We start from the raw sequence: 27,367 nt of genomic DNA, 5'->3' as shown, positions 1-27,367 counted from the left end.
GCTGTGCTGTGATTGGCAGGTTTAGCACATCTTTCACCGGACACAAATGGCGGCCGCTGTACAAGTTACCTCATAAACCTCCTAAGGGGAAATATTCTCCATGTTCTGCTGCCGCTCACAGGAAGTCCCCAGGAGCTCAGACCTTCCCCTCCCCTCAGTGAGGAGGAGTGACACACGTAATGTGACTGCAGCCTGAGGGTCAGTACCACTGCTTGCTGCCACTGAATAGCAGCCTTGGTGTAAGGATGCACCTCCAGGTGTGAGGCATCAGCAGTTTTGATCTCAGGGGTCACAAGTGAATGGAGAGCTGTGACCATCAGCATGTAACATTGTCATTCACAGCAAGCAGAGGTGTTATCCCATATCTGCCCACAGATACAACAGCAAGACAAACACAAGCTCAGGCCAGAAAAACTATTTATTATCTGCACAAGATCCGGACATGGAGGAGGCCGAATCCATTCACACGTCCCCGTCCTTCACCTGCAACACAGGAGACCATGACAGGTAACCACGGCTATTACTCTCTGTTATCAGCCATTACATCCCGGGGAGAGGAGACTGTACAGGGGGATACAATCTATTACTCTCTGTTATCAGCCATTACACCCCGGGGAGAGGAGACTGTACAGGGGGGATACAATCTATTACTCTCTGTTATCAGCCATTACATCCCGGGGAGAGGAGACTGTACAGGGGGGGGATACAATCTATTACTCTCTGTTATCAGCCATTACATCCCGGGGAGAGGAGACTGTACAGGGGGGGGATACAATCTATTACTCTCTGTTATCAGCCATTACACCCCGGGGAGAGGAGACTGTACAGGGGATACAATCTATTACTCTCTGTTATCAGCCATTACATCCTGGGGAGAGGAGACTGTACAGGGGGGATACAATCTATTACTCTCTGTTATCAGCCATTACACCCCGGGGAGAGGAGACTGTACAGGGGGGATACAATCTATTACTCTCTGTTATCAGCCATTACATCCCGGGGAGAGGAGACTGTACAGGGGGGGATACAATCTATTACTCTCTGTTATCAGCCATTACATCCCGGGGAGAGGAGACTGTACAGGGGGATACAATCTATTACTCTCTGTTATCAGCCATTACACCCCGGGGAGAGGAGACTGTACAGGAGGGGGATACAATCTATTACTCTCTGTTATCAGCCATTACACCCCGGGGAGAGGAGACTGTACAGGAGGGGGATACAATCTATTACTCTCTGTTATCAGCCATTACACCCCGGGGAGAGGAGACTGTACAGGAGGGGGATACAATCTATTACTCTCTGTTATCAGCCATTACACCCCGGGGAGAGGAGACTGTACAGGAGGGGGATACAATCTATTACTCTCTGTTATCAGCCATTACACCCCGGGGAGAGGAGACTGTACAGGAGGGGGATACAATCTATTACTCTCTGTTATCAGCCATTACACCCCGGGGAGAGGAGACTGTACAGGGGGATACAATCTATTACTCTCTGTTATCAGCCATTACACCCCGGGGAGAGGAGACTGTACAGGAGGGGGATACAATCTATTACTCTCTGTTATCAGCCATTACACCCCGGGGAGAGGAGACTGTACAGGAGGGGGATACAATCTATTACTCTCTGTTATCAGCCATTACACCCCGGGGAGAGGAGACTGTACAGGAGGGGGATACAATCTATTACTCTCTGTTATCAGCCATTACATCCCGGGGAGAGGAGACTGTACAGGGGGGGGGATACAATCTGTTACTCTCTGTTATCAGCCATTACACCCCGGGGAGAGGAGACTGTACAGGGGGGATACAATCTATTACTCTCTGTTACCAGCCATTACATCCCGGGGAGAGGTGACAGAGGATACAGTATATCCCTCTGTAGTATCAGGTCCTGTAGTGTAGGGATTACCTTTCCGGTAAAGTCACGGCTCTTGGCTCGGAACTTGTTGACCTGGGATTCGGCAATGTCGGCTCGCTCCTCGGATTCCTCCAGCTCATGCTGAAGCTTGCGCAGTTTTAGGAGATGGGTGTTGGATTGTTCCTCCTACAATATAGTAAGAGTTGGATTCTATACGGCTCAGAAATGGTTTTGGTGATAAGAGGCTGGATACGCACCGATTCCTCCGCCTGTCTCTTGTACGACTTGACCTTGGCTTGTAGCTTCTCCACCAGGTCTTGAAGTCTCAGGATGTTCTTCCTGTCCTCTTCAGACTAGAGGAATAACATTGTCAATATCTTTATTACACCCTACAGCTCCCTGGTCAGAGCTGTAATCTCCCAGTAGCCCCTGCTTGTTCAGTGTCTGCTCTGTTGATACATGGGATGTAATAATGTGGGAAGGTTCCAGTGTATTATACGTGTCCGGCTCCTGCTGCACCTCCGCACCTGATAAGCCACTTCTTTCAGTTTCCGCTCCACCTTCTTATAGGTTTTTGTGTTTTCGGCACTTTGTTTCTGTTCAGCTTCCAGCTCATTTTCTAGTTCACGGATCTGCAGTAATTGAAAAAGAATTGATGACAATATGAAGAAGCTCTGCCCGTGGGGGTTCAGACTCTGCGGTCCAAGCCCATTATTCCAAAGAATTTATCTGGACCTCGGCTCCTGTTGTCTTACATTTAACCATAGAACATTTTTGGACTTTCCATACTTTGCTTACATTTTTGAGATATTAAAACTTTTTTCTTTTGTATTCTTTCACCACTTTTCCAAAGAAATCAGGTCCTATATATGGCATCACCAGGGGGAGATTTCCCACCCAACTGCAAGAGGCGAAGGTGACTCGGGGGCGTGATATAGGTGACTCGGGGGCGTGATATAGGTGACTCGGGGGCGTGATATAGGTGACTCGGGGGCGTGATACAGGTGACTCGGGGCGTGATACAGTTGCCCCACACCTGTAACCCCTCTGTCCACCTCTTAGTGTGACAAACAGAGGAGGAGAGCAGCGCTGAGCCGCGTCAAATCAAGGGGCAGACTGTAGCACAAGAGAGACTTTGCTTGGGACCGACAAAATGTCAAATCCATCTCCCGGCATCACACACATATAGACATGTCCTGGTGACACTCACCCTGGCCTCCATCTTCTGAAGTTGTTTTTTGCCCCCTTTCAATGCCAGTTGTTCGGCCTCATCGAGACGGTTTTGGAGGTCCTTGACCGTCTGTTCCATGTTCTTTTTCATCCTTTCCAGGTGGGCACTGGTGTCTTGTTCCTTTTTCAGCTCCTCTGCCATCATGGCCGCCTTGGTAGAAGAAGATTAACAGAGTTGGGATATGTTCACACAGGATTCATCAGTGACCAGCATTTCTACCAAAACAACCACCAGTTCTCCTTAGGGACAATTTTAGGTTAGCATATCTGCATCCATTATCATGGCCTACATAGCAGTGATCTGAATGGAGCAGTAACATATGAGGAATACAGGGGGTGGACACTGGGTACATCCACCAAAAATTAAACAGAAGCTGCACCAGAGTATTATTTCCCCCTTCTGTGCCAAATGCATCAGGAGGCTCATGTGTACAATCGTGCAATAGCCTGCGCCTGTTCTGCTAGTAGACGGCGTGGGGCAGGAGCAGCCCGCACCCGAGCCCTTTCACTGCCCTCCACACCCACTTGGCAAGAAGGGGGCATAAAAGGGCAACTAGGCCCAATCCCTGACCATGTGCACAGCCGGGGACAGTATTCAGGTGTACAAGCCTTGATAAATCTGTCCCTAAGAAGTTAAGATAAAGGAAATTTGTGACCAGTATAACCCAGGTTTGTTTAATAGTAATGAGAATTGTTGTTATTTAACTTAGTTTTTTTAGGCATTTTTTACATTGTTGATAAATTTTAAGGAAAGACTGAAAAAATCTAGAATGTTGTCATATTTAATATTCCTCACTGCTGTCCAGCAGGGGGCATTTCACCTGTGTACTGTGCCATTGTATACAGCACCTGTCCAGCAGGGGGCATTTCGCCTGTGTACTGTGCCATTGTATACAGCACCTGTCCAGCAGGGGGCATTACGCCTGTGCACTGTGCCATTGTATACAGCACCTGTCCAGCAGGGGGCATTTCACCTGTGTACTGTGCCATTGTATACAGCACCTGTCCAGCAGGGGGCATTTCACCTGTGTACTGTGCCATTGTATACAGCACCTGTCCAGCAGGGGGCATTACGCCTGTGCACTGTGCCATTGTATACAGCACCTGTCCAGCAGGGGGCATTTCACCTGTGTACTGTGCCATTGTATACAGCACCTGTCCAGCAGGGGGCATTCCGCCTGTGTACTGTACTATTGTCTACAGCAGCTGTCCAGCAGGGGGCATTTCACCTGTGTACTGTGCCATTGTATAGAGCACCTGTCCAGCAGGAGGCATTTCACTTGTGTACTGTACCATTTGCAACATCCCCCACCGGGGCCTAGCCTTTTCTCGGGGCCTGGAGTCAGCCAGGGCCCGCAGTACCTGAGTGGCTGGCGGTTGCGGCCTAGGCACGCTAGTGTCACGGTGCTTGGTATGGGGAACCGGAGGGCTGTCCTACAGCCTGGCAGGTCTCCAGCAGGTGCTGTGTGCAAGAAATATGGAGGGAGAGGCTGCTATAGCGGATCTCCCTGGGGCAACCCTTTGGTGTCTAGAGTATTAGTCTCTGTGTGGTGGACAGGGTGCCTGTGATGAGGGCAGCCGTAATAGCAGGGACCAGACGGAGGCAGAGGTTGAACGAAAACAACTTACAGTTCTTTATTGGAACCGACAGGAACCGCAGCAACGTGCCTTTAATAGAATGGTGGAGTACTGAGATGCAGTTGGAGGAAGCCACAGGAGGTAGATCGCCAGCCTGGATGCAGAGGGCAGGCTGGGAGGTAGCTGTGTCCTAATAGGATGCTTCAGCTTGTCCTGGAGTGCTTCATGTATCACCCTTGAAGGTAGGATGATACCCCTTCCCTCACTAACTCTTATCTATTAGCTCCACTCTTCAGAGGCAGGGGCTAGGCTCTTCCTGCTCTGGTCTGGTATGCTGGCTGAATAGAGTCTGGACTGGGGTAACCCAGTCTGCTTCTTCTCATCTGAGCTAAGCTAAACTAGTCTCTAGCTGTTCTGATCTGAGCTGAGCTCAGACTAAACTGTTCTCTTCTCTCTCCTGAGAGAGACTCCTCTTCTCTAGTGTCCTGCAGACCCTCAGGTCTGACTAGAACTGCTCTTCTCCCTCCAGGGAGAGACTGCTCTCTAGAACATTCCTGGCCAGGGGTTTTGTAACTCCCCTGGTCAGGTGGTGGCTGCTCCTCCAATTACATCTCAGCTTACATTGGACAGAATGTAATACAGGTGATTGGATGATAGATCTTACATCATACAAAACACTTAACTCCTGCCTTGCCAGGCAGGATCTACCACTGCAGTGTCCCCTGTGTGATGTGATGACATGCTGTGGGACGTATTCGCAAGCACTCCTTCGCCATTGCATCGGCGAGGGTGTTGCACATTGTATAGAGCACCTGTCCAGCAGGGGGCACTTCACTTGTGTGCTGTGCCATTGTATACAGCACCTGTCCAGCAGGGGGCATTTCACCTGTGTACTCTGCCATTGTATACAGCACCTGTCCAGCAGGGGGCATTTCACTTGTGTACTCTGCCATTGTATACAGAACCAGCCCTAGGCTCCTCTCCCGTCCCTCCTCTGAAGTAATGGACAGGACCTATGATGACATCATCATGATAGAGGGTAGTAGAATCCTCAAAGGTTTACACCATCCTGTGAGTTCTGTGCCCGGAATTACATAGATGATGCTTTCTTTACTGGCCAACACTGATATGTAAATATACGGTACATCATTTTATAATTTTTTTTTTTTTTTTCTAAAAAGAAAGGCATCTGGTACCTAAACCCAGGTAATTGTCCCCATAAGCTCCGAGCTCTTACATCTGTGATGGCCTTCTTGGCTTTGTCTTCTGCATTTCGTAGCTCTTGGATGGCGTCTTCCACCTCAGACTGGAGCTGAGCTGCGTCACTTTCCAGCTTTTTCTTGGCATTGATGAGACTCGTGTTCTAAATATGGGAAATCTGGAAATTAGTGTAAGATGAAACGGAACAAAACTAGAAACTGTTTTTCCCATCATTCATGGAAATTGGGTTCTGTCTGTATAAAATAAAATGGATTCTGTTTTCCTCCATGGCGTCCTGTATCATAGACCCTCCTTCACCCCTATTTACCCTTCACTCCCTGCTGAATTCTGCCTTGCTATCCTGTTTCCCAAAAATAACAATGTAATATAAATGTTTGCTCCTAATAATGCGCTGGGTCTTATTTCTAAGGGTGGTCCTATTTTTCCATGAACAAGAATTCATATTTATTGTTGAACAAAAAAAATCCTCATTGTTTACACACTGTAGTCGTGTCGCCACAAGCAGCACAGAACTGTCCGGGCAAGAGGTTCTTGTGACTCCACGTACAATAATCTCATTATTTCACAATCAACATTTATTCAGACATATCAGTCATATCATCTGGAATGTGACTCCATTTCTATTGGCCATTCACATTTGATTTATATAAACATTTCTTCAATTAGTTATTATTAATCATTTTTTACCTGTGTGAAGAGGCGTGATTTTCCTTATCCCATCTTGGAAAGCTTATTTGCTAATTTTCCCAGAATCCCCTAGTGGAGCATCCATGGCTATAAGTCTCCACATGCCTACACAATGGGGGTCATTTACTAAGGGCCCGAATCGCGTTTTTACCCGAATTTTACCGTTTTGCGCCGATTTTCCCTGAATTGCCTCGGGATTTTGGAGCACGTGATCGGATTGTGGCACATCGGCGGTGGCATGCACGCAAGGGAAATCGGGGGTGTGGCCATCGGAAAACCCATCGGATTCGGACAAACCGGTGTATTTTTTTAAAAAAATGTGTCGCTTGACACACGCTTACCTGCACCCGGCCTGCCTTGGTGAACTCCGACTGACTTCAGCGGAGTAACTACCTTAGTGAATCGCCGGAAGACCCGAATCCTCCACACAGAACGCGCCGCTGGATCGAGAATGGACCGGGTAAGTAAATCTGCCCCAATGTCCTTAATTGGCAGCCTCCATAAGGAGAACTCTTACCTCCCGACCCGAGTCACAAGTCTCTCACCCAGCCAAACCAGGTGGGAAACAGCGCTGTCAAGCAGCTGGAAAACGTATTTGCATATTTTCCCAGAATCCCCCAGTGGAGCGTCCATGGCTACAAGTCTCCACACGCCTGCCCAGCGACCTTAATTGGCAGTTTCCGTAAGGAGAACTCTTACTTCCCGACCCTAGATATACATTACACATGGGTAGGAAGAGGAACCTATTGAAGAGCCCTCCCTTTTACTTGGACAGTCTAATAAGACATTACTTGACTGTGTAGGAGCTGGACCCTCTCGGTAACATCCAGGAGTTCCTGTTCGGCCACTTTTCGCACTTTCTCAGTCTGCTCTAGGGATGTCCGCAACTCTTCAATCTCTGCCTGCTGCAGGAGATTACGTCGATCTACCACACCCAAGTGCTCTCTTAGGTCGTCATTGGCTCGAGCCAAGTCATCTAGCTGTATTTGGGCTTCCTGTAAAAGAAGATAGCTGAGTGTTTGTGGAATTTCTCATCAAAAAAGACCTCAAAGTCACAAATACTTGAGATGAAGGTTGTTATAAGCCTCAGTATATGTGAAGAATGCACATGATGATGGAGAACTAGTTCTAGTAACAGACCTTGAGCTGTGCCTGAAGGGTCTTCAGCTGTTTCTGGCTCTCGGCTACCACCCGGTTGGCATGACCTAGCTGGATCTCCATCTCGTTGAGATCTCCTTCCATTTTCTTCTTAGCCCTGAGGGCATCATTTCTACTCCTTACTTCAGACTCCAGGCTTGTGTTCAAGGCCTCTATAGCCCTCTGACTGCTACGTTTCAGCTGGTCGATCTCTTCATCCTTCTCCGCTATTTTCCTATCCACCTCTGACTTCACCTGGTTCAGCTCTAGTTGACTACGGAGCACCTTTCCTCCTTCATGTTCAAGACTACCCTATAGAAAGAATTGTTTATTGATTAGACTATACACCAAAACTGAGTCCATGCGCTTTAGCCTATCCAACTGGCTCCAGACAATTACTATGGATAATTTAGAATTTTTATCGAAGAGTTCTTATTTTTGGAAAGTGACGTTTTAGTTGTTCGGAATGAATTTGTAAAGAACATACCTCGGCCTCCTCCAAAGCGGACAACAAGTCGGCTTTCTCCTGTTCGGCCTGCTTTTTGGCTTTCTCCAGCTCGCTGACGCTCTTTGCTGCCTCACCAATTTGATCCGTCAGGTCCGATATTTCCTCTACATTAAAATTTTAAAACGCTAGGTTACAGAAAATACTTCTAGACTTTGCCCATAGGTAAAGAAGTATATGAAGGGGCACTATTAGGTGGTCCTGTTCATGGAGTGAATTGGCCTTACTCATTGGGAGAAGTGACTCTCCTCGGCTCATTTAAACAGTCCGTGCATAGAATTCTCAAATAGTAATGACCTGAGAAAGAAGAAAAGTTGACACTCACCGATTATTTAAAAATTTACTTTATTCATTTCATCTTTAATATTGGCGAACAGTACAGGGGAGATGGTAACCAGTCGGAGCTCGTTCTAGGGACGAATTGTTTTGCGCTAGTCCTAAAAGGCAAGATGAAGCACTAGGACTAGCCCGAAATGCTTCGTCCCTAGAACGAGCTCCGACTGCTTACCCCCTCCCCTATACTGTTCGCCAATTTTAAAGATGAAATTAACCCCTTAACGACTTGGCCTTTAGTTTTTTCACTTCCATTTTTCACACCCCACCTTCAAAAATCTATAACTTTTTTATTTTTCCACATAAAGAGCTCTGTTATGGCTTATTTTCTGCGTAACAAATTGCACTTCGTAGTGACGGTATTTAATGTTCCATGGCGTGTACTGGGAAGCGGGAAAAAAATTCCAAATGCAGTGAAAATGGTGAAAAAACACATTTGCGACGTTTTCTTGTGGGCTTGGATTTTACAGCTTTCACTGTGCGCCACAAATGACATGTCTACTTTATTCTTTGGGTTGCTACGATCACAGGGATAACACATTTGTACAGGTTTTATAATGTTTTCATACATTTAAAAAAATTAAAACCTCCTGTACAAAAAATTTTTTTTTGATTTTGTCATCTTCTGGCGCTAATAACTTTTTCATACTTTGGTGTACGGAGCTGTGGGTGGAGTCATTTTTTGCGACTTTTGATGGCGTTTTCATTGCTATCATTGTTAGGACTGTGCTACCTTTTGATCACTTTTTATTAATTTTTTTATATTTTCCAAAATGGCAAAAAAATGTCATTTTTGACTTTGGACGCTATTTTCCGTTACGGGGTTAAACGCAGTGAAAAACCGTTATTATATTTTGATAGATCGGACATTTTCGGACGCGGTGATACCTAATGTGTTTATGATTTTTACTGTTTATTAATATTAATATCAGTTCTAGGGAAAGGGGGGTGATTTGAATTTTTAGGTTTTTTTAATATAATTTTTTTTTTTTTAAACTTTTTTTACTTTTACTTTAACTATTTTTCAGACTCCCTAGGGTACTTTAACCCTAGGTTGTCTGATCGATCCTACCATATACTGCCATACTGCAATATGGCAGTATATGGGGATTTTACTCCTCATTCATTACAATGTGCTGATAGCACATTGTAATGAATAGGTTAAAACGAGACAGCTTCGGGCCTTCGTGAGGCCCGATGCTGTCATGGCAACGGATCACCGCTCCCCGTGACGTCATCGGGGAGCGAAGATCCGCGCCAAGATGGCGGCGCCCATGCGGCGCCATCTTTTTGAAGCCTCCGGCAGCATTGCCGGAGGTGATCGCGGTGAAAGCACCCGCGATCGGTGCTAGCACCGATCGCGGGTGTTACCGGTAAGCCTTTGCTGCAATATGCAGCAAAGACTTACCGGCTATGGAGAGGGCTCGGCCCGCGAGCCCTCTCCATGCACCGGGACCCGGCGCGCGCCGTACTAGTACGGCGCGCGTCGGGAAGGGGTTAATAAAGAAGATTATTTTAACCCCTTCCCGCCGCAGCCCTTTTTCGATTTTGCGTTTTCATTTTTCACTCCCCACATTCAAATATCTGTAACTTTTTTATTTTTCCATGTACAGAGCTGTGTGACGGCTTATTTTCTGCGTAACAAATTACACTTCAAAATGGTGGTATTTAATATTCCATGCCGTGTACTGGGAAGCGGGAAAAAAATTCCAAATGCAGTGAAATTGGTAAAAAAACGCATTTCACTGAGCACCCCAAATGACAGGTCTACTTTATTCTTTGGGTCGTTACGATTACGGGGATACCAAATTTGTATAGGTTTTATAATGTTTTCATACATTTAAAAAAATTAAAACCTCCTGTACAAAATTTTTTGGGGGATTTTACCATCTTCTGGCGCTAATAACTTTTTCATACTTTAGTGTATGGAGCCGTGGGTGGTGCCGTTTTTTGCGGATTTTGATGACGTTTACAAAGTTATCATTTCTAGGACTGTACAACCTTGTGATCACTTTTTTTTAATAGAATTTTAAGTTTTTTTTAAATGGCAAAAAAGTACCATTTTCGACTTCAGGCGCTATTTTCCGTTACGGGGTTAATCGCAGTGAAACCGTTATCATATTTTGATAGATCGGGCATTTTCGGACGCGGTGATACCTAATGTGTTTATGATTTTTACTGTTTATTTATATTTATATCAGTTCTAGGGAAAGGGCGGGTGATTTGAATTTTTAGGTTTTTTTATTATCATTTTTTTTTTTATTTTTACTATTTTTCAGACTCCCTAGGGTACTTTAACCCTAGGTTGTCTGTACGATTCTATCATATACTGCCATACTACAGTATGGCAGTATATGTGGATTTTACTGCTCATACATTACAATGTGCTGACAGCACATTGTAATGAATGGGTTAACCCGAAGTAGCTTCTGGTCTTCGTGAGACCTGAAGCTACCATGGCGACGGATCGCCGCTCCCCGATGACGTCTCAGGGAGCGACGATCCACGGAAAGATGGCGGCACCAGCGCGCCGCCGTCTTTTTTTAAGCCACCGGCACCTTTGTGCGATCAGCGGCACTGATCGCGTGTGTTACCGGTAAGCCTTTGCTGCGATATGCAGCAAAGACTTACCGGCTATGGAGAGGGCTCGGCCCGCGAGCCCTCTCCTTGTACCGGGACCCGACATGTGATGTGACGCACTATTACGTCACATGTCGTGAAGGGGTTAAAAGAATCGGTGAGTGCCAACTTTTCTTCTTCTTCTTTTCTCATGTGATATCGTAGAGAAAAGCAACGGCTTACGCTGGAGATTCTTGTTCTCGCGTTTCATTGTCTCAAGTTGATCCAGGGTGACCTCATATGCATTCCCCAACTTGAAGAGTTCTGTGCTCAGACTTCTGGACTCTTTTTGAGAGATCTCCACGTCCGTCTGGTATTCCTCACATTTCTGTTTCCATTCACCGATTACCTGCAACGGCAAGACCCATGACGAGATGATAGACTCTGTACAAAAATCACAATGAGATTTAGCAGGGAGGTAAGTATTTACTTTGTCAAAATATCTTTGTTTCTTATCCAGAGCAGCGGCTGCCGCATTTGATCTATCTACGTCCATCATTAGATCGTCCACTTCCATCTGCAGTCTCTGCTTGGTTTTCTCAAGAGAGGAACACTTGGAGTTTATGGCTTCTACGTGCTCCTCAGCTTCCTGAAGACGTTGAGCTAGTTTCTTCCTGTAACATTTTTATACAACCCAATTTGGTGATTATTGAAATAGACCTGTCATCGACTTGGTTATTGTATAAAGGCTTCTGCTCTACATAAGGAAAACCTTGTGAAGATCTTTACCTACTGGCATAAAAATAGAACTATTCTTGAATACACCTAGAGGCTCTTGAATGGTCACTTTGAATCTAACCCTCTATGGTGATGTGTATTAAGTCCTGTTATTTTTAGCTTTCTGTGTAAGCAAAGTTTCCATCCATGGACAACAAGCAGAGATCTTGCATACAATGGGGCAGATTTACTTACCCGGCCCATTTGCGATCCAGCGGTGCGTTCTCTGCGGTGGATTCGGGTCTTACGGCGATTCACTAAGGTTGTTCCTCCGACGTCCACCAGGTGGCGCTGCTGCGCTGAAGTTCCCCAGAATGCACTGATCTTCACCAAGCCGGACCAAGTGAAGGTAAGCGCGAGTACCGCAACACTTTTTTTTTTTTAAAATGCAGCGGTTTTTTCGAATCCATCGGGTTTTCGCTTGGCCACGCCCCTGATTTCCGTCACGTGCATGCTTGCGCCAATGCGCCAAAATCCGATCGCGTGCACCAAAATCCCAGGGCAATAAAGGGAAAATCGGCGGAAATATTCGGGTAACACGTCGGGAAAACGTGCAAAGCTTTACAGCTGGAAGAAATTTGTGTTGATGGAATAAGAACTAGGATTTGACTACTAATATTGCAACTCACTTGGCCTCTTCCAGTTCCTCAGTCCTATGAATGGCATCTGTCTCATACTTGGTTCTCCACGTTGACACTTCATTGTTGGCCTTGGATAACATATGTTGAAGTTCTGCTTTAGCTTCTTGTTCTTCATCAAATTGTTCACGTAGAAGATCGCAGTCATGACGAGAGGATTGGAGAGCATGGGCGAGGGCATTTTTAGCCTGAACAAAAAAATAAAAGCAGTTACTATAAGTCACAAATGTTGAGGTCTCCGTATGACTTGAGGGAAGCCATTTTACCTTTGTTTCTTCTTCAAGGAGTCTTCTACAGTCTTCAATCTGTTGAGTGAAAGCTGTTTTGCCTCGGCTTAATTGAGAGTTCAAAGCCTCTTTTTCCTCCAACAAATGAGACAATTCCCCTGAAATCGGAAACTTAAAATTAAAGCCTACACACACAATTTTATATGGAATTTGATGCGATTTAAATTGTTGGAACAATCCAATATGATTTCAATATCTGGATACCCGAAATTTGTTACAAACCATTTTCATGCTGCAGTCGAGATTTTTGGGTGGTGAGGTCATTGATGAGGCGGATATTCTCTTCATGTTGAGTCTTCATTTCAGACAGTTGGTCCTCGAGGAGTCGGCACATCTTTTCTAGATTAGCCTAGAGTACAGTTATTTACAGGATACTTGGGTTTAGTTGCATTTTGAGCAATATCTCCTAAGCTTTACGATTTTGAAGTATCATGTCAAGGTCTCACCTTGGATTTGGAGACGGACTCTGTGTTTCCAGCCAAGTCCTCTATTTCCATCCTCAGTTCTGTCTTCTCTTTCTCAAGTTTCTGTTTGACCCGCTGAAGATTCTCAATCTGTTCTCCAAGCTCGGCCATGGCGTCGGCCTGTTTTTTTCTCAAGGCAGCCACAATGGATTCATGCTGTAGGGTGGCCTCCTCCAGGTCCCGACGCAGTTTAAGGAACTCCGCTTCCCTCTTCTTGTTCATTTCAACTTGAACGGCACCAGCTCCTCCAGCTTCTTCCAGTCTCTCGCTGATGTCTTCTAGCTCTCGAGACAATTCGGCACGTTGCTTCTCTACCTTGGCTCGAGCGGCCCGTTCTGATTCGATTTCTTCATGCAGTTCTTCATTACTAGCCTTTAGAAATTTCCAAGTAATTTTAATCGCAATAAAGTGTAGAACTATGAAGAATGATGAGATAATGGTTGAAGGAAATGGACCCTTATGTCTTGGCAGAGCGGTATCGCCCTTGTCCTGCATTACATAGACAACTCATTGATATGACTGTGGGATACTTAGTTTGATACTTATTGTGTGGTTACGTTGAAAGGAAATGAAATGGTTACAAATCTCCACAAATTACTTCTGGGGTCTCCCATAACTAAAGAAAGGCATAAAATATTTTATAGGACAACCTACCGCACCCATCTCTACTCTGTGATGATACCTGCAGTTCTTTAATTTTCTTCTGCAGTTGAGTGTTGATCATCTGTTCATCTTCGATTTTCCTCTGCATCTCAGAAACGTCAAAATCCTTCCTGGGGCATCACATGAATAAGAAAGGAAATGAATAATCCACTATTGTTAGAGAGTCCGATGTGCACACACATTTACATTACTCGTACATCAGAATGACCAGAAAGCAGTGCATCATGGGACCTCACATAATAGTCACATGATTAGTGTTCAGTTATTCTGGTGGAGCTTAACAATCATAATAATAAAATAATCTTTATTTATATAGCGCCATCATATTTCGTAGCGCTTTACAAATCATAGGGAATGCAGAACATTCCATAGAATGGGTGCAGCTCTAGAGAAGTCTTGGAGACGCGAGTGGGAGGTTCGCACTATTATCTGTTCTTATGGGCAATCGGGTTTATTTTGGAATGTGAATGGAGATCAATGAATCTCAAAACCAGTATGAAAGGTTTGAAGCAAAGTATCCAAGTGATTATTGTACGTAAAAGCCACAAATGTGTCACGTAATCTTCCAACACTTCTGATACCAAGAGATAAAGAAAGAAAGATGGAGACTAAGACCCAAACCTGGAGCAAAGATCATGAGATGGTTGCTCATCTTTTCTTACTTTTTCAGCTTTTCCTCTGAGTTGACTTTATCGTTTTCCAGGTCCATCATTGTATCTTGGCCGAGCTTCACGTCACCTTCCAGTTTCCGTTTGGTTCTTTCCAGATCGGCACGAAATTTCTTCTCCTGTTCCAGAGCGGATTCCAGCTGGAAGACAAATATTTTATATCTCAGATATATGAACCTAAGGAATTGGTAACCGGTTCACAAATACTAAATATGTTTCATGATGGAAGGAGAACCTACTTCATCCACTTGTTGCTCCAGTTTCATCTTCATTTTTGTAAGACTGTTGACTTTATCTTCTTCTGCCTGCAGATCATCAAGTGTCTGTTGATGGGCCTCTTGGATGGCTTTCTTTTCTTTGCTTAATTTGACAATGCTTTCATCTAATACTGCCATCTCCTCTGTCAGATTCTTCACCTAATACCAAAATATCAGCTTTATAAAGGATCAAGTGAATATGTTAAAGAATATAACTACTGTAATACTGCCCCCTATGTACAAGAATATAACTACTGTAATACTGCCCCCTATGTACAGGAATATAACTACTATAATACTGCCCCCTATGTACAAGAATATAACTACTATAATACTGCCCCCTATGTACAGGAATATAACTACTATAATACTGCCCCCTATGTACAATAATATAACTACTATAATACTGCCCCCTATGTACAGGAATATAACTACTATAATACTGCCCCCTATGTACAGGAATATAACTACTATAATACTGCCCCCTATGTACAGGGATATAACTACTATAATACTGCCCCCTATGTACAGGAATATAACTACTATAATACTGCCCCCTATGTACAGGAATATAACTACTATAATACTGCCCCCTATGTACAGGGATATAACTACTATAATACTGCCCCCTATGTACAGGGATATAACTACTATAATACTGCCCCCTATGTACAGGAATATAACTACTATAATACTGCCCCCTATGTACAAGAATATAACTACTATAATACTGCCCCCTATGTACAAGACTATAACTACTATAATACTGCCCCCTATGTACAAGAATATAACTACTATAATACTGCCCCCTATGTACAGGAATATAACTACTATAATACTGCCCCCTATGTACAAGAATATAACTACTATAATACTGCCCCCTATGTACAAGAATATAACTACTATAATACTGCCCCCTATGTACAGGAATATAACTACTATAATACTGCCCCTATGTACAGGAATATAACTACTATAATACTGCCCCCTATGTACAAGAATATAACTACTATAATACTTCCCCCTATGTACAAGAATATAACTACTATAATACTTCCCCCTATGTACAAGAATATAACTACTATAATACTGCCCCCTATGTACAGGAATATAACTACTATAATACTGCCCCCTATGTACTTTATTCTGTAGTATAACAATGTTACTTTGTTCTCTGTCGCATGCTTCTCTTTCTCCACTTTGGCCAGTGTCAATTCCAGGTCATCGAGGTCCTTCTTCAGTTCGCTGGTCTCATCTTCCAGTTTTCTCCTCTTGGCTGTGAGGTCTGCACTCATCTCCTCTTCATCTTCCAGTCTGTCTGTGAGTTCTTTCACTTTTGCCTCCATCTGGATCTTGCTCTTTATCAGCTCATCACATCTTTCCTCTGCATCTGATAAATTCTGATTTTCCTTTAGTTGTGAATGGAAATTGAATAAATAAATAATTGTATTCATAGCTGTTCTCAAATGGCATAATACATGGCACTGTAGTACATAGATATTTTGTGTGAGACTATTGTTGCTTTTGTATGCATAGAATACATCTAGTACAATGCACCTCCCCATAGAGCTTTGATGAAACTGCCAAACTTTGAAATGTTTAGGTGTAGGTGAGGTATTCAATCCTGAACTCTTAAGTGGGTACTTCATGAAGTTGCATTTTAAGGACATCTACCACCAGATTACTGTTGGTAGTGTCCTAAATAGGCTGCTTGTTACGTCTAGGGGATGGGGGACCGTGCTAGCAACCTTGTAAAAGTACCGGAGGCGCTGAGGATGACTGCACCAAAGTGCCTCTTGGGTTTTCTCCGGACTTTAATATATTCAGGCTAATGATGCTGCTGTCACACCTGACCTGCTGCAGGACTCTATCTTCCAGAGCCTGCTCTAGCATCGCTGCCCAAGCAGCTCCTCTCCTCTCCAAGCACAGAGAGAGGGCTGTGAGTATGCTTTACCAGACTGTATCCAACCAGTGACCTCGGATCTCGACAGATTGGACACCGCAATGGTAACAGGCTGAGGTAAAGTTCTGGGAAAAGAAACTGTGGCTTAATGTTCTACATCTGCTTTCTACGTGTGATCCCTGGCTGCAGCTAAGATCACGGGCCTCCCCTATACAATCTAACTGGGGATCCCTTATACACACATATATAGGGAGTGCCCCAGGAAAAACTACACCCACCTTACCACGGCTTCTCCCTGTTTTTGCAGTCCACTTGTTGGACTTGCCTGGTGTGGACGAGGCCTGTTCCACCTGGACCAAGTAACCATGATCAAGTCAGAGCCAGGCGGCCACTCTAAAGCCAGCCATTCAGGTATCAGGGGGATCCAGATGCCTCCAAGCCATTAGGTCAGGCCCCGGTGGGAAGACCTGGCAAGTGCATCTCTGGATGTGACTACAGTCTCTGCTTATCATGAATTATAGATTAAACTATGACTTCCAATATGTAGAAACCATAATCAATGGCTGGTGTGTTTTGAATAGTGGATGTACCGAATTTATTTGTAGTAGCAGGTCATTTTTCTCCTGGGTGAGGGATACAAGTTTCTCCTCAGCCTCTTTCCTTCGAGCTTCTGACTTGTTCAGTTCCTCCTTCATCTTCTCCATTTCTTCCTTCAGGTTCTGCAGTTCTTTCTCGGTCTCTGCGCTCTTCAGGAGCGGCTTGATCTTGAAGAACAATTTCATCCATGGCCAGTGCTTGACGTTCATGAATGAGCGGACGTTGTACTGAATGGTTGTGATGGCGTCTCTGTCGTGAATAGAGCAAGGTGCATGTTATGATCGTATTGTACATTGCGCTGGATTTGGAGTTTTCGTCTTATGGATTTATGCCTTTGATGGTGAGGATGATCCAGATTACTCCACGATCTGGTGATTAACGGTGAGCTACAAATCTACCACCTTATTGAGTGTCTGGCACTTTCCGTGTTTACCTACTGTTTGTCCATCATCGGCGAGACCCTATATAACAGTTCCTTACTATAGTTCTTAGACATCGGCACAGATTTACTGAACATGTCCAAAAGTTACGAATGTAATGCTAAAGTAGTCAACTTTATACCTCCAGATTTATGTACCGTGCCCACTGCTAAATATTAAGCAACATCAATAAGAAATGTAACCCAACCCCAAGTGGATGCCACCTCCCGGGGCAGTTCTTATCACATCCCCTGACTCTTCCTTGTTTACATCTATTGAATATTCACCTCCTTTCCACCATTTTCTTGAATTCTTCCCGCATAAGGTATCCCCTGCAGATGGCCTGGGTGCGTGTGATCAGCTGAGCCAAGCGTTCATCCCTCATTTCTTCCAAAATCCCCAGAAGACCTGCTTTGAAGAAGACCTAGGACAACAAATGCACATGTAAATCATATGCAAAAGAATAAAATGTGCCATGACCAGTCCTGCGTACACAGATGCAGTCTGGGATCCAATTGAAGGGAATCCTTACCAATGTGCCTTGGCCTTGCTATGACAAGTTTTTAACTTCTGATAGAACTTGATGGTTCCAATTACTGACAGAAAGCAGAATGCCCATGCATTTGCTGTAAAGATAGGATCGCACATACCTTCGTGTGGCCAAACTTATACTGAGTGTGATCAATGTCAATGGAGCCGAGCAGCTTCTCACAGGCCTTCTTACTGTCTATAAACTGCCCCTCCGGGATGGCGCTGGCGTTCAGGACCTTATACCTGGGATGGAAATCGTAAAATTTTTATTCATTATCATTACAGGAATGGATACAGAGTCAGTCTGGCTACTTTTTCTGATGGGCCCATTTGCAGGTACAATGGCTGCCTCTGGGCTGGAGAGTTGATGCCTCCATATTTGAATTTCTAAAATTTGGCACTTTAAATGTAAAATTAGGAATGTTGGAAAGAAGCCAATACTTTACCTTTGTTTAAAGTCTCCATAGTGAATTCTGCTGGGAAACCCTTTCCGACAAATACGGATTCCTTCCAGTACTCCATTGCAGCGCAGCTGGTGGATGACGAGGTGGTTATCCATCTCCCCTGACAAGGAAAACATAGAATTCATGGGAAGACCACTTCAACCATAAATTAAATAGTATCTTTCTATTGTACATCCGTTTATTACTGTTCATACCTGTTTTTATACCCCTCAAATTGACGATGGTCTCGTACCTAGAACCACCCACCTGAGTACAACCTTTCACTGCTAAGTCACCTACCGCTGTGGAACATGGCCTCATATAGTGTCATATCATTAACGTTGTGTCACTATTATATTGAGACTTGCTCTCGGGATCCTCTCTTAACTTTCCCTATTGATGGACCTTTCTCAATAGGGCGAGCCACCACATTTGTGTGGGTGTGTTTGAAAGGGACCTTGTTTGTTGTGATCATACTCTGTATAGCTCCTTGTCCTGTAAGCATGAACTACTCATGTACATCCGAACATGATCTTCTATTGTTCAGTATAAATGTGCTGGTTATACGTTGTTTATTTGTTTGTTAGTTTTCTTATTTGTCTTGTTCAATAAAGTTGATTGAAGCATAAATTAAATAAACTGCTTTAGTCCCTTATGGTTACACCCTCTGTATTTTGGTCTAGTGGTTCGGTGTTGCTATAACTATATGGATTAAGAAAAAAAATTTTGATCCATAGCAATCAAATATACATCCTAATTAATCTCCATATATCATGAAGAATCTCCCAGCTCACCTCTAGCCGAACCCCAACTTTAGCAGGCAAGTGTGAACAGGTCGGAAGATTTGACCATCGGGCTCAGCAAATTCCCATAAAATCATTCCTTTATTTTGTCCATAAGTTCACTTTCTGATTCGTATCCTATATGATCAAGGTTCTGGTGGCACCAGGAACACGTCAGACATTGAGCTTATTATGATATTTTGTTCCTGTTCATCCTAATTAATCTAAAGACCCCTTGTTCTCAGGATAAAAAGAGTAAACAGCTGTTGGGATGGGAGCAGTGTTGGTCTTGAGGCTCGATAGGTAATGATAAAATGAGTCCAATCCTGCTTGAACCCCCAGGAAAATGACCTTAGTAGCCTTCAAAATAAGTTGTGTTCAGCTGGAGCCCATAATTGTGTTAGTGTCTGGGTCCTTCATAGGATCCTTTGGTACAGCAGGAGGACAGTCCAAATCTGACATATAGAAATGTTACCTGGAGTCTTAGTCTCATTGGGGATTAAACATCGGACGAAGTGTGGATGAGTGGTCTTCAAGTTTGTCATCAGCTTGTTCAGATTTTCCTGCAATATGACACAGAAATCTCAGAAAATGTTTGCATGAATTATGCTTCATCTTCCAACAACCCTTGGTGGATTTACCCGAAACAATGCCGACACAGTCTGGAAAGAGGACCCCTTCTTCTTGCTCCCTCCTTTACTGGCAGCCGCTGAAAAAGTTTAAAGATTGTGGGTAAAAATCAGGTGTATGTTCTAATATGGTTATTGATCACATGTTTGAAGATTGAGCCTAAAATGTACCTGCATCCGAAGAGGAAAAGGTAGAAAAGAGACTGGCAAGAAGTTTGACGGATGACTTCTGATACAGGCCCACCACAGTCTCATTAAGAGGATCCTTGTTCTTCTCCAGCCAGCCAGTGATGTTATAATCTACAGTACCTGCGTAATGCACCAGAGAAAAGTGAGCTTCACCTTTCCCTTTCCCTGGTTTTGGCTTTTGGAAATTAGGCGACTTTCCGAGGTGTTGATCGTAGAGTTTGTTTTTGAAGGTCGTATCAGAAGCTTTTGGAAACATACACTCCTCTTCAAGGATCGAAAAGATTCCCATGGGCTAAAGGGTTAAACCAAGAGGTTAACACTGAGGCTGATACTTTACTCCAACATGTGTCAAGGCTTTCCCTTGACTTCCAGGAGATTTCTCCAGACAGAAATACCTTCTCAATAAGCTGGATGCAGGCGGCCAAGTCCATGCCAAAGTCAATGAACTCCCACTCGATCCCTTCCTTCTTGTACTCCTCTTGTTCCAGCACAAACATGTGGTGGTTGAAGAACTGCTGCAGCTTCTCGTTGGTGAAGTTGATGCAAAGTTGTTCGAAAGTGTTGAACTGACCCAAACAAGGCAAAGTGATAACCGTAAGGAGACAAAGTTATCAGATATCAGAAAATATTTCCGTGTATAAGACTTACATCAAAGATCTCAAATCCAGCAATGTCCAAGACCCCAATGAAATACTGTCTGGCTTGCTTAGTGTCCAGCTGCTGGTTGATGCGAGTCACCATCCATAAGAAGAGTTTCTCGTACACAGACCTGGCCAGAGCTCCAATCGAGTTGTAGACCTAAACAGGAGATGTCATTGATCCGTCAGTCCATCATTGGCCTGATCCACCAAGATTTACTCACAAGCTCACCGCGACCACTGTTCTTACCTGCTGCACATTTTGGCTTTTTGTCACAAACTCGTTTCCAACTTTAACCCTTGGATTGCAGAGAGATTTGACCAGATCTGATGAATTGAGTCCCATCAAGTAAGCGACCTTATCTGCATCTGCATGGAAATTATTTGTCAGATAGTCAAAGGAAGTCATGGAAAAAGAACATAGTCACCAGATGGTGGTGTCCATCCAATGTAAGAGGTATCGAGGTCTCAACCCTATATCCCATGTAACACAATTGTGATTGTAGCTCGAGCAGATTCCAGTACTTGATGGTTAACCATGAGAAATTATACAAGATTTATTTGACAAGAACTTGTGGATTTCATGATATCATGTATTTAGTTCCACAAGGTAACTGAGGGTGTAATGATTGTCTTATCTTGTCATACTTCATCTACTAATCCACCATCGACCTCTCTCACCTTCTGTGCCGTCGGGCTCGGCTTGGTCCTCACGGGGTTTCTGCTTGAACTTCATGTTTCCATAGTGCATGACCGCACCGGTCAACTTATAGATCCCCATCTTCTCCTCCTGGTTAAATCCAAGGATGTCTATGGCTTCCTAAAAAGAGAATTATTCCTACTGACATAACATTTCTCCTGCTGTGCTGTGTGTATACAGTGGGGCACATTTACTTAGTTGCTTGCGCCAGTTTTCTATCAGACTTTGCACCTTCTTTTCTGTGCAAACTGCCTGTACTGGTATATAAGAAGTGTCCGCGCCACATTTGTGTGGCATGTTTTGTCTTGTGGCCACACTATTCTTCATGCAACACAAATTTCTGCACTGAAGGGGGCGCTCACATTTATCATGCAGAGTCCGACAGAAGTGTGTCCCACACCCCATGTTAAAGGTGCACCAAAAAAAAGTTGGTGCGCTCAGTCAGGGCAGTGCAGGGGGCACCAGATTCATGAAGAACGGACATCAGAAATCCAGAATCTGGCGCCCCCTGCACACTACACAGGACACTGCACCAGTTTGTTGCCTTCTGTGGTGCATTGTGGAAGAACCAAAGTCACATTAGATTAAAGGGAATGCAATATGTGAAATACTAGCAGTAGGTCTGTGGGGACAGTGAAGCAGCCATCATCATCATTCATTGCAGCTTTGCAATATTTCCATGTAATAATATACAAGTAATAGTCTTTGTTTATATATAGCGCCGATTCTGTAGCTTTAAGGATTATAGGGAACATATACCAATAAAATAAGACATTACAGAGTGATAAGAGTCATATGTAACAATAGGAATGAGGGCCCTGATCACAAGAGCTGACACTCTATGATCTCACCAATGTACTGAGTTCTCTTGGTGGACCCATAGACTTCTATTTGCATCCGAGATCCACAAATGTGAAAATGTATTTTCTCAGATTTGCCTAATTAGATTACATTTAAATGCATGTTCTTTCATACTCACATCGGTTGCCATGAGTTCTGCTTCATCGTCTATACTTTTCACAGAGATTTCCCCCAAACTAGTGTAATGATAGTCATAGGGATTGGTGGTAATCAGCAGCATTTCTGGAGAGAAAAGTAAAGAAACTTCACTAAATATATTGATACATGAAATACACAACAAGTTCCCTTGACAGCGATTGCAGCATAATTAATATGCTGAAACTAGACACTCCCTTTAAGAACCGCTTCCCAAGAACTTCTTTATACTTGTCCTCCTGCCCACAGGTTGTGTCTGGTATTGCAGGTCCGCGCATTCAGTTCAATAAAACCATACAATCCCAATTCACTATAGACCTGTGACATAAAATAAACCCCGCGCCATGCTGTGAACCTACCTACAATCTCCGGCTTTTTGTTGGATTGGATCTGGTAAAAGATATGGTAGCTGCGCTCCTTAGGGAGCTGGAAGGTGACCCTGGACTTCTCCAGCAAATCTTTGGAAACAACAAATGAAGGTGACGATCTAGTAGAATGTTTGATATAATAACTATGTAATCACAACCTGTATCTCACATGTTTCGATATCTGCTGAGGAGAGCTTTCCCGTGGCTCCAAAGTGGATCCGGATGAATTTACCCTGTGGTACAAGTGACATGTTATATACAGAATCTGATCTCCGGATGTCACAGAGCGTTTTGTGGCCGTTTTAAAGACAAAAATCACAACCTCGTGAGACACCAGGAACGAAATAAGGTGAACTTCAGCTTTAAATCCTTTATTTTCTGTAAATTTCATGATAAACTTTTAAATAACTACATCCTATTCCAGGTATAAAAGCATATTTCACATCATGGTGTGAACTGATGTCGATGTTAATGGTAAATTCCCCGTTGGAGACTTACAAAGCGCGACGAGTTGTCGTTCCTGACGGTCTTTGCATTACCGAAGGCCTCCAGCAGAGGGTTAGCCTGGATGATTTGATCCTCCAGAGTCCCCTGGAAGATCACAAATTTTTTATGTTTCGACCAGGAACTTCCCACATAAATGCTAAATATACCCCAGCAATGACCCCCCCCCCCCCCGAAACAACTATGAACCCACTGGCGGCTTTAGGCACTACATGGTTGGGGTGAAGAGGTCACGGGACAGGGATGGTCTCATCCCGTCACGGTGTGAATGAGCATCAAGGACCCTACCTGCATCTTGTTTGCGGAGGAAGTTTCTTTCTTCTTCCCAGAATCCCCAGTGGTTGCAATTGTTGCAAAATACTGGATGACGCGTTTGGTGTTCACAGTTTTTCCAGCACCGGATTCTCCACTGAATTAAAACATAAAAAAATAAAAAAAATAAATTACAAAGTTTTCTAAAAAAATGTATCTCCTGGTTATCCCATATCCAATGGGAGGGGGGGGGGTCTATCGCCTTAACAACGGGGATAAATATGTTTATGAAACATTTTACATAAAAAAAGTTACGAGAAAGTAAAATGAAAATATTCTCACGTGATAAGGATTGATTGGTTCTCCCGATCTGGACAAAAAGACATACAAAAAAAATAAATGTAACATGTTATCAAGTATTTAGGGAGACGTTGACTATAAGTAGAATGCACTTTATACACATTCAGCAAAAAAATTGTGTCCCAAGAACAGACGATGATAAACCATTACATGGCATCCAACGGAGCAAGCCATGTATGAGGCTGTAGACCATTGTGTGACCCCAGGACTTCAGGTCTCATATGTCCACATGCCTGAACCCATAAACACCTCAGTCATCCAACATTTCCATACATCTGTAATTACCACAAGTAGAAATGTCTTTTCTTACCTGTCAGCATGAACTGATAGGCGTTATCAGAGATGGAGAAGATATGGGGTGGGGTCTCCATGCGTTTCTTGCCCCGGTAGGCATTGACCACCTCAGGATTGTACACTGGCAGCCACTTGTAGGGGTTCACCGTAACACAGAACAATCCAGAATACGTCTAGAAGCAAAAAGTTAGTAACCATCATGGGGAGTCGTGGACCGATCGGAGAAATACCAGGAGTGACCATTACCAAAGCTTTTTTCTGTCCTATATACTCACCAGGCCACTGTGAAAAATTTCCAGGTATCAAAGTAGTTTGGACAGGAATAATAATGGCAATATGAAAGGTTTTTAAGCAATTGGTGAAGACCCTCAGGTGTTGAGTTGCCTTCTCCTGGATGATCAAGAAGATACTGGGGCTCATTTACTAAGGGTCCAAACCGTCATTTTCGTCCGGGTTTCCCGAATTTTTCCGATTTGTGCTGAATTGCCCCAGGATTTTGGCGCACGCGATCGAATTGTGGCGCATCGGCTCCAGCTTTCACGCGACGGATTCGGAAAAACGGAATTTAAAAAAAAAATGTGTCGCAAGAATAGCACTCACATACACAGAGACGGAGAAGGTGAACTCCGGCGGACTTCAGCGCAGCAGCGACACCTAGTGGACATCGGGCACACGGACTTTAGTGAACCCTGGCAGAACTCGAATCAGCGTTGGAGAACGCGCCGCTGGATCACGACTGGACCGGGTAAGTAAATGTGCCCCAATATCTTGAATTATCGGAACATCATGGTACCTGCGTATGATTAGAAACCAACAGGAATAAAACTTCCAGACATCAGAATAGTTTGGACAGAAGGTAAGGAAAGTAAATGAGATTCCTTTAAAGAAGCTGTTGGTAAAAACATCTTGGTGGTTGAGTTGCCTTCCTCTGGATCAACAAGTAATATCATGGATCTTATACAAACAGTTGTGAGTGCAACTTATTCTGGTTCTGGTCCCATTTCCTCATTGTGTGCAGGTAGCCTTGGTCTCATGCGGGGCCTTGCCAGTCATCTCCTGGGGCAGCATCCAGCAACTGGATAAATGGCTGATCCCCAATTTACTCCGAGATGTTTATATTTTCTTCTGTGACCTGCAGAACTTCTGCAGTACCGGCCTGAACTGGAACTGAACGTGTATCCTGTTTTATCTAGAACTACAAACTGATTTGGAACCCCAAACTTTGTATTGTATTTGTTTCTGAACCTCAATCGGATCCAGAACTGCAAACTTTATATACTACCTGATTCGGAACCCTGGAACTGCAATATGATCCAGAACCCCAAGCCTTTATCCGAGCCTTTTTTTTGTACAACGTCCCGGGCCACGTCTTCCGATCCCGAGGCTGTACTCTGAACCCTGTTTTGAAACCTGTACCCTGATCCTGTATCCCGAGACACCTTCCTAATTTTGTATCTTGACACATTGTAAACAACCAAAATATCTCTTACATAGATCATCCAGGCAGCGTAACGTTCCTTGAGGTTGAAGAGCACTGATGGCTCGTTGAGATGTGTGAGGAGCGCCATGTCTTCGATCTTATCAAACTTTGGCGGATTCCTTGGGAAAATATCATCTTCCTTCACAGTAACGACCTATCAAAGTAATTGTACAACATCATGTGATGGGAGAAAAACTAAAAATGCCCCCCCCCTCCTGCATGCAAAACGCGTAAATCCCGGTTGTGTGTAGAGTAAGTCCCCAGCCAGCACTTACACCTCCCCCTTCTGTCTGCACCGTGGCGCTGGCTCCTTCTTTATTCTGGATAATCCCCTTCACGTACAGCTCCTTATTATCGGAAACATACACAAACGTCTTGGCATCGAAGGGCTGGTTTTGGGCCTCGATTCTCTCTTTTTCAGACTTGCGCAGATATTGAGCCGCATCTCCAAATATCATCATATCCCGATCTCCGCTCATGGTTGCAGCTTATTGTAATCCTTGAATAGAATAAGGACAATGCAGTAAGGACTGACACAGGGGGAGCCGCGGGGGGCTCTGACGGCTCATGTCTTCAGTTTTAAGTAATAATGTAGATATTTTATACATGGTTATAATAGTTTCAGTCCTGATATAAGTGTCCTTGTATATTACACATCATGAGCCGCGCACAGAACTATATAAACAGCGAGATCACATAACCGGCTCCACTCCAGCTCCGCTGCCAGCCAGATGCCCAGCAAGCTGCTAATCTTCCTGTTAGTGCTGTGGGCACATTGTGTGCCAGCCCCAGGCCTAAGAGCCTTACACTAAAACCTCTAATTATGTGTCTCTGGTTACCGCATGGTTGTAAGAGAAGGCGAGCAGCCGTGGAACGATACCAGACGCAGGTGAGAGGTGATGCTTTGTGGACGGTATTGGACATTTACGTAGAACAGTGCAGTTCCGAACCGGCATCAGGATACACGAGGTGCCGGCTGTCACTAACAGCAATCAGTATTCTCATAAACAAGCAGTCAGATGATCACTGGCTCATGTCCCATGGTGGAAATTAAGATTGATGTGTTTCAGATCCACGTATGTGGTGGGGGGGACGCAAACTACGTCCATGACCAGGAGTTATTTTGACTAATATGGCTGAACAAGATGTATTGGGGAGTTTTCATTTTATTAAAATCTTCAAAAAAAAAAATGTGTTACCCATTACGAAAGCTGGTGCTAGCCAGTTATACAGACTTACACTGACCCCCAACTACTAGTCCTGTGCCCTCCGCCAGGGATGCGGGTCCTATCTATGAATGGTCATGTATTTGGGCAGCTGTAGGCCGGTGTCATTGGACTGGGGAAGCGAATAATCCATGGGGGGGGGGATAACCAATTTATTTAGAAAGTCCCAGTCATCGTCAGAGTCTACCA

The 27,367-nt window shown here is 44.2% G+C and overlaps 2 protein-coding genes across 2 annotated transcripts in view; one reads left to right on the top strand and one right to left on the bottom strand.

Moving 5' to 3' along the window:
• Positions 1 to 172: 172 nt before the first annotated feature.
• GAS7 (growth arrest specific 7) overlaps positions 173 to 27,367 on the top strand; it is a 252,855-nt gene continuing 225,660 nt past the window's right edge. Inside the window, exon 1 of the mRNA XM_072112778.1 lies at positions 173 to 507. Coding sequence (XP_071968879.1) covers positions 443 to 507 — 65 coding nt within the window. The 5' untranslated portion in view covers positions 173 to 442. The remainder of the gene's footprint in view (positions 508 to 27,367) is intronic.
• LOC140065192 (myosin-4-like) lies at positions 400 to 26,668 on the bottom strand. The gene is made up of 39 exons (XM_072112776.1): positions 26,228 to 26,668; positions 25,963 to 26,106; positions 24,489 to 24,645; positions 24,161 to 24,188; positions 23,855 to 23,975; positions 23,561 to 23,653; positions 23,232 to 23,295; positions 23,054 to 23,152; positions 22,678 to 22,781; positions 21,680 to 21,818; positions 21,249 to 21,367; positions 21,009 to 21,158; positions 20,756 to 20,926; positions 20,343 to 20,652; positions 20,184 to 20,251; positions 20,018 to 20,105; positions 18,764 to 18,881; positions 18,437 to 18,560; positions 18,074 to 18,210; positions 17,361 to 17,616; positions 16,034 to 16,276; positions 14,850 to 15,026; positions 14,605 to 14,750; positions 13,962 to 14,052; positions 13,262 to 13,651; positions 13,038 to 13,164; positions 12,795 to 12,913; positions 12,520 to 12,716; positions 11,604 to 11,787; positions 11,357 to 11,522; positions 8,204 to 8,328; positions 7,720 to 8,028; positions 7,371 to 7,574; positions 5,909 to 6,034; positions 3,074 to 3,244; positions 2,391 to 2,495; positions 2,121 to 2,216; positions 1,915 to 2,049; positions 400 to 483 (listed from the first exon to the last, which is right to left on the bottom strand). Exons 1-39 carry the CDS (start codon positions 26,429 to 26,431, stop codon positions 463 to 465), a joined length of 5,826 nt encoding a protein of 1,941 aa, XP_071968877.1. The 5' UTR covers positions 26,432 to 26,668; the 3' UTR covers positions 400 to 462.

This window comes from Engystomops pustulosus, chromosome 6 (genome assembly GCF_040894005.1).
Source record: "Engystomops pustulosus chromosome 6, aEngPut4.maternal, whole genome shotgun sequence".
NCBI classification, from domain to species: Eukaryota; Metazoa; Chordata; class Amphibia; order Anura; family Leptodactylidae; genus Engystomops; species Engystomops pustulosus.
Note: the sequence above shows the minus strand (reverse complement) of the source record. Positions and strands in the feature narration are given on the sequence as shown.

Excerpts from the sequence above, each read along its gene's own strand:
- LOC140065192 (XM_072112776.1), bottom strand. The coding sequence starts at position 26,431 with ATGAGCGGAGATCGGGATATGATGATATTTGGAGATGCGGCTCAATAT. Across the intron at positions 23,153-23,231 it reads CTCAGCAGATATCGAAACAT|ATTTGCTGGAGAAGTCCAGG; the intron begins GTGAGATACAGG and ends TTGTTTCCAAAG. Across the intron at positions 6,035-7,370 it reads TCCAGCTCCTACACAGTCAA|AACACGAGTCTCATCAATGC; the intron begins GTAATGTCTTAT and ends TCCCATATTTAG.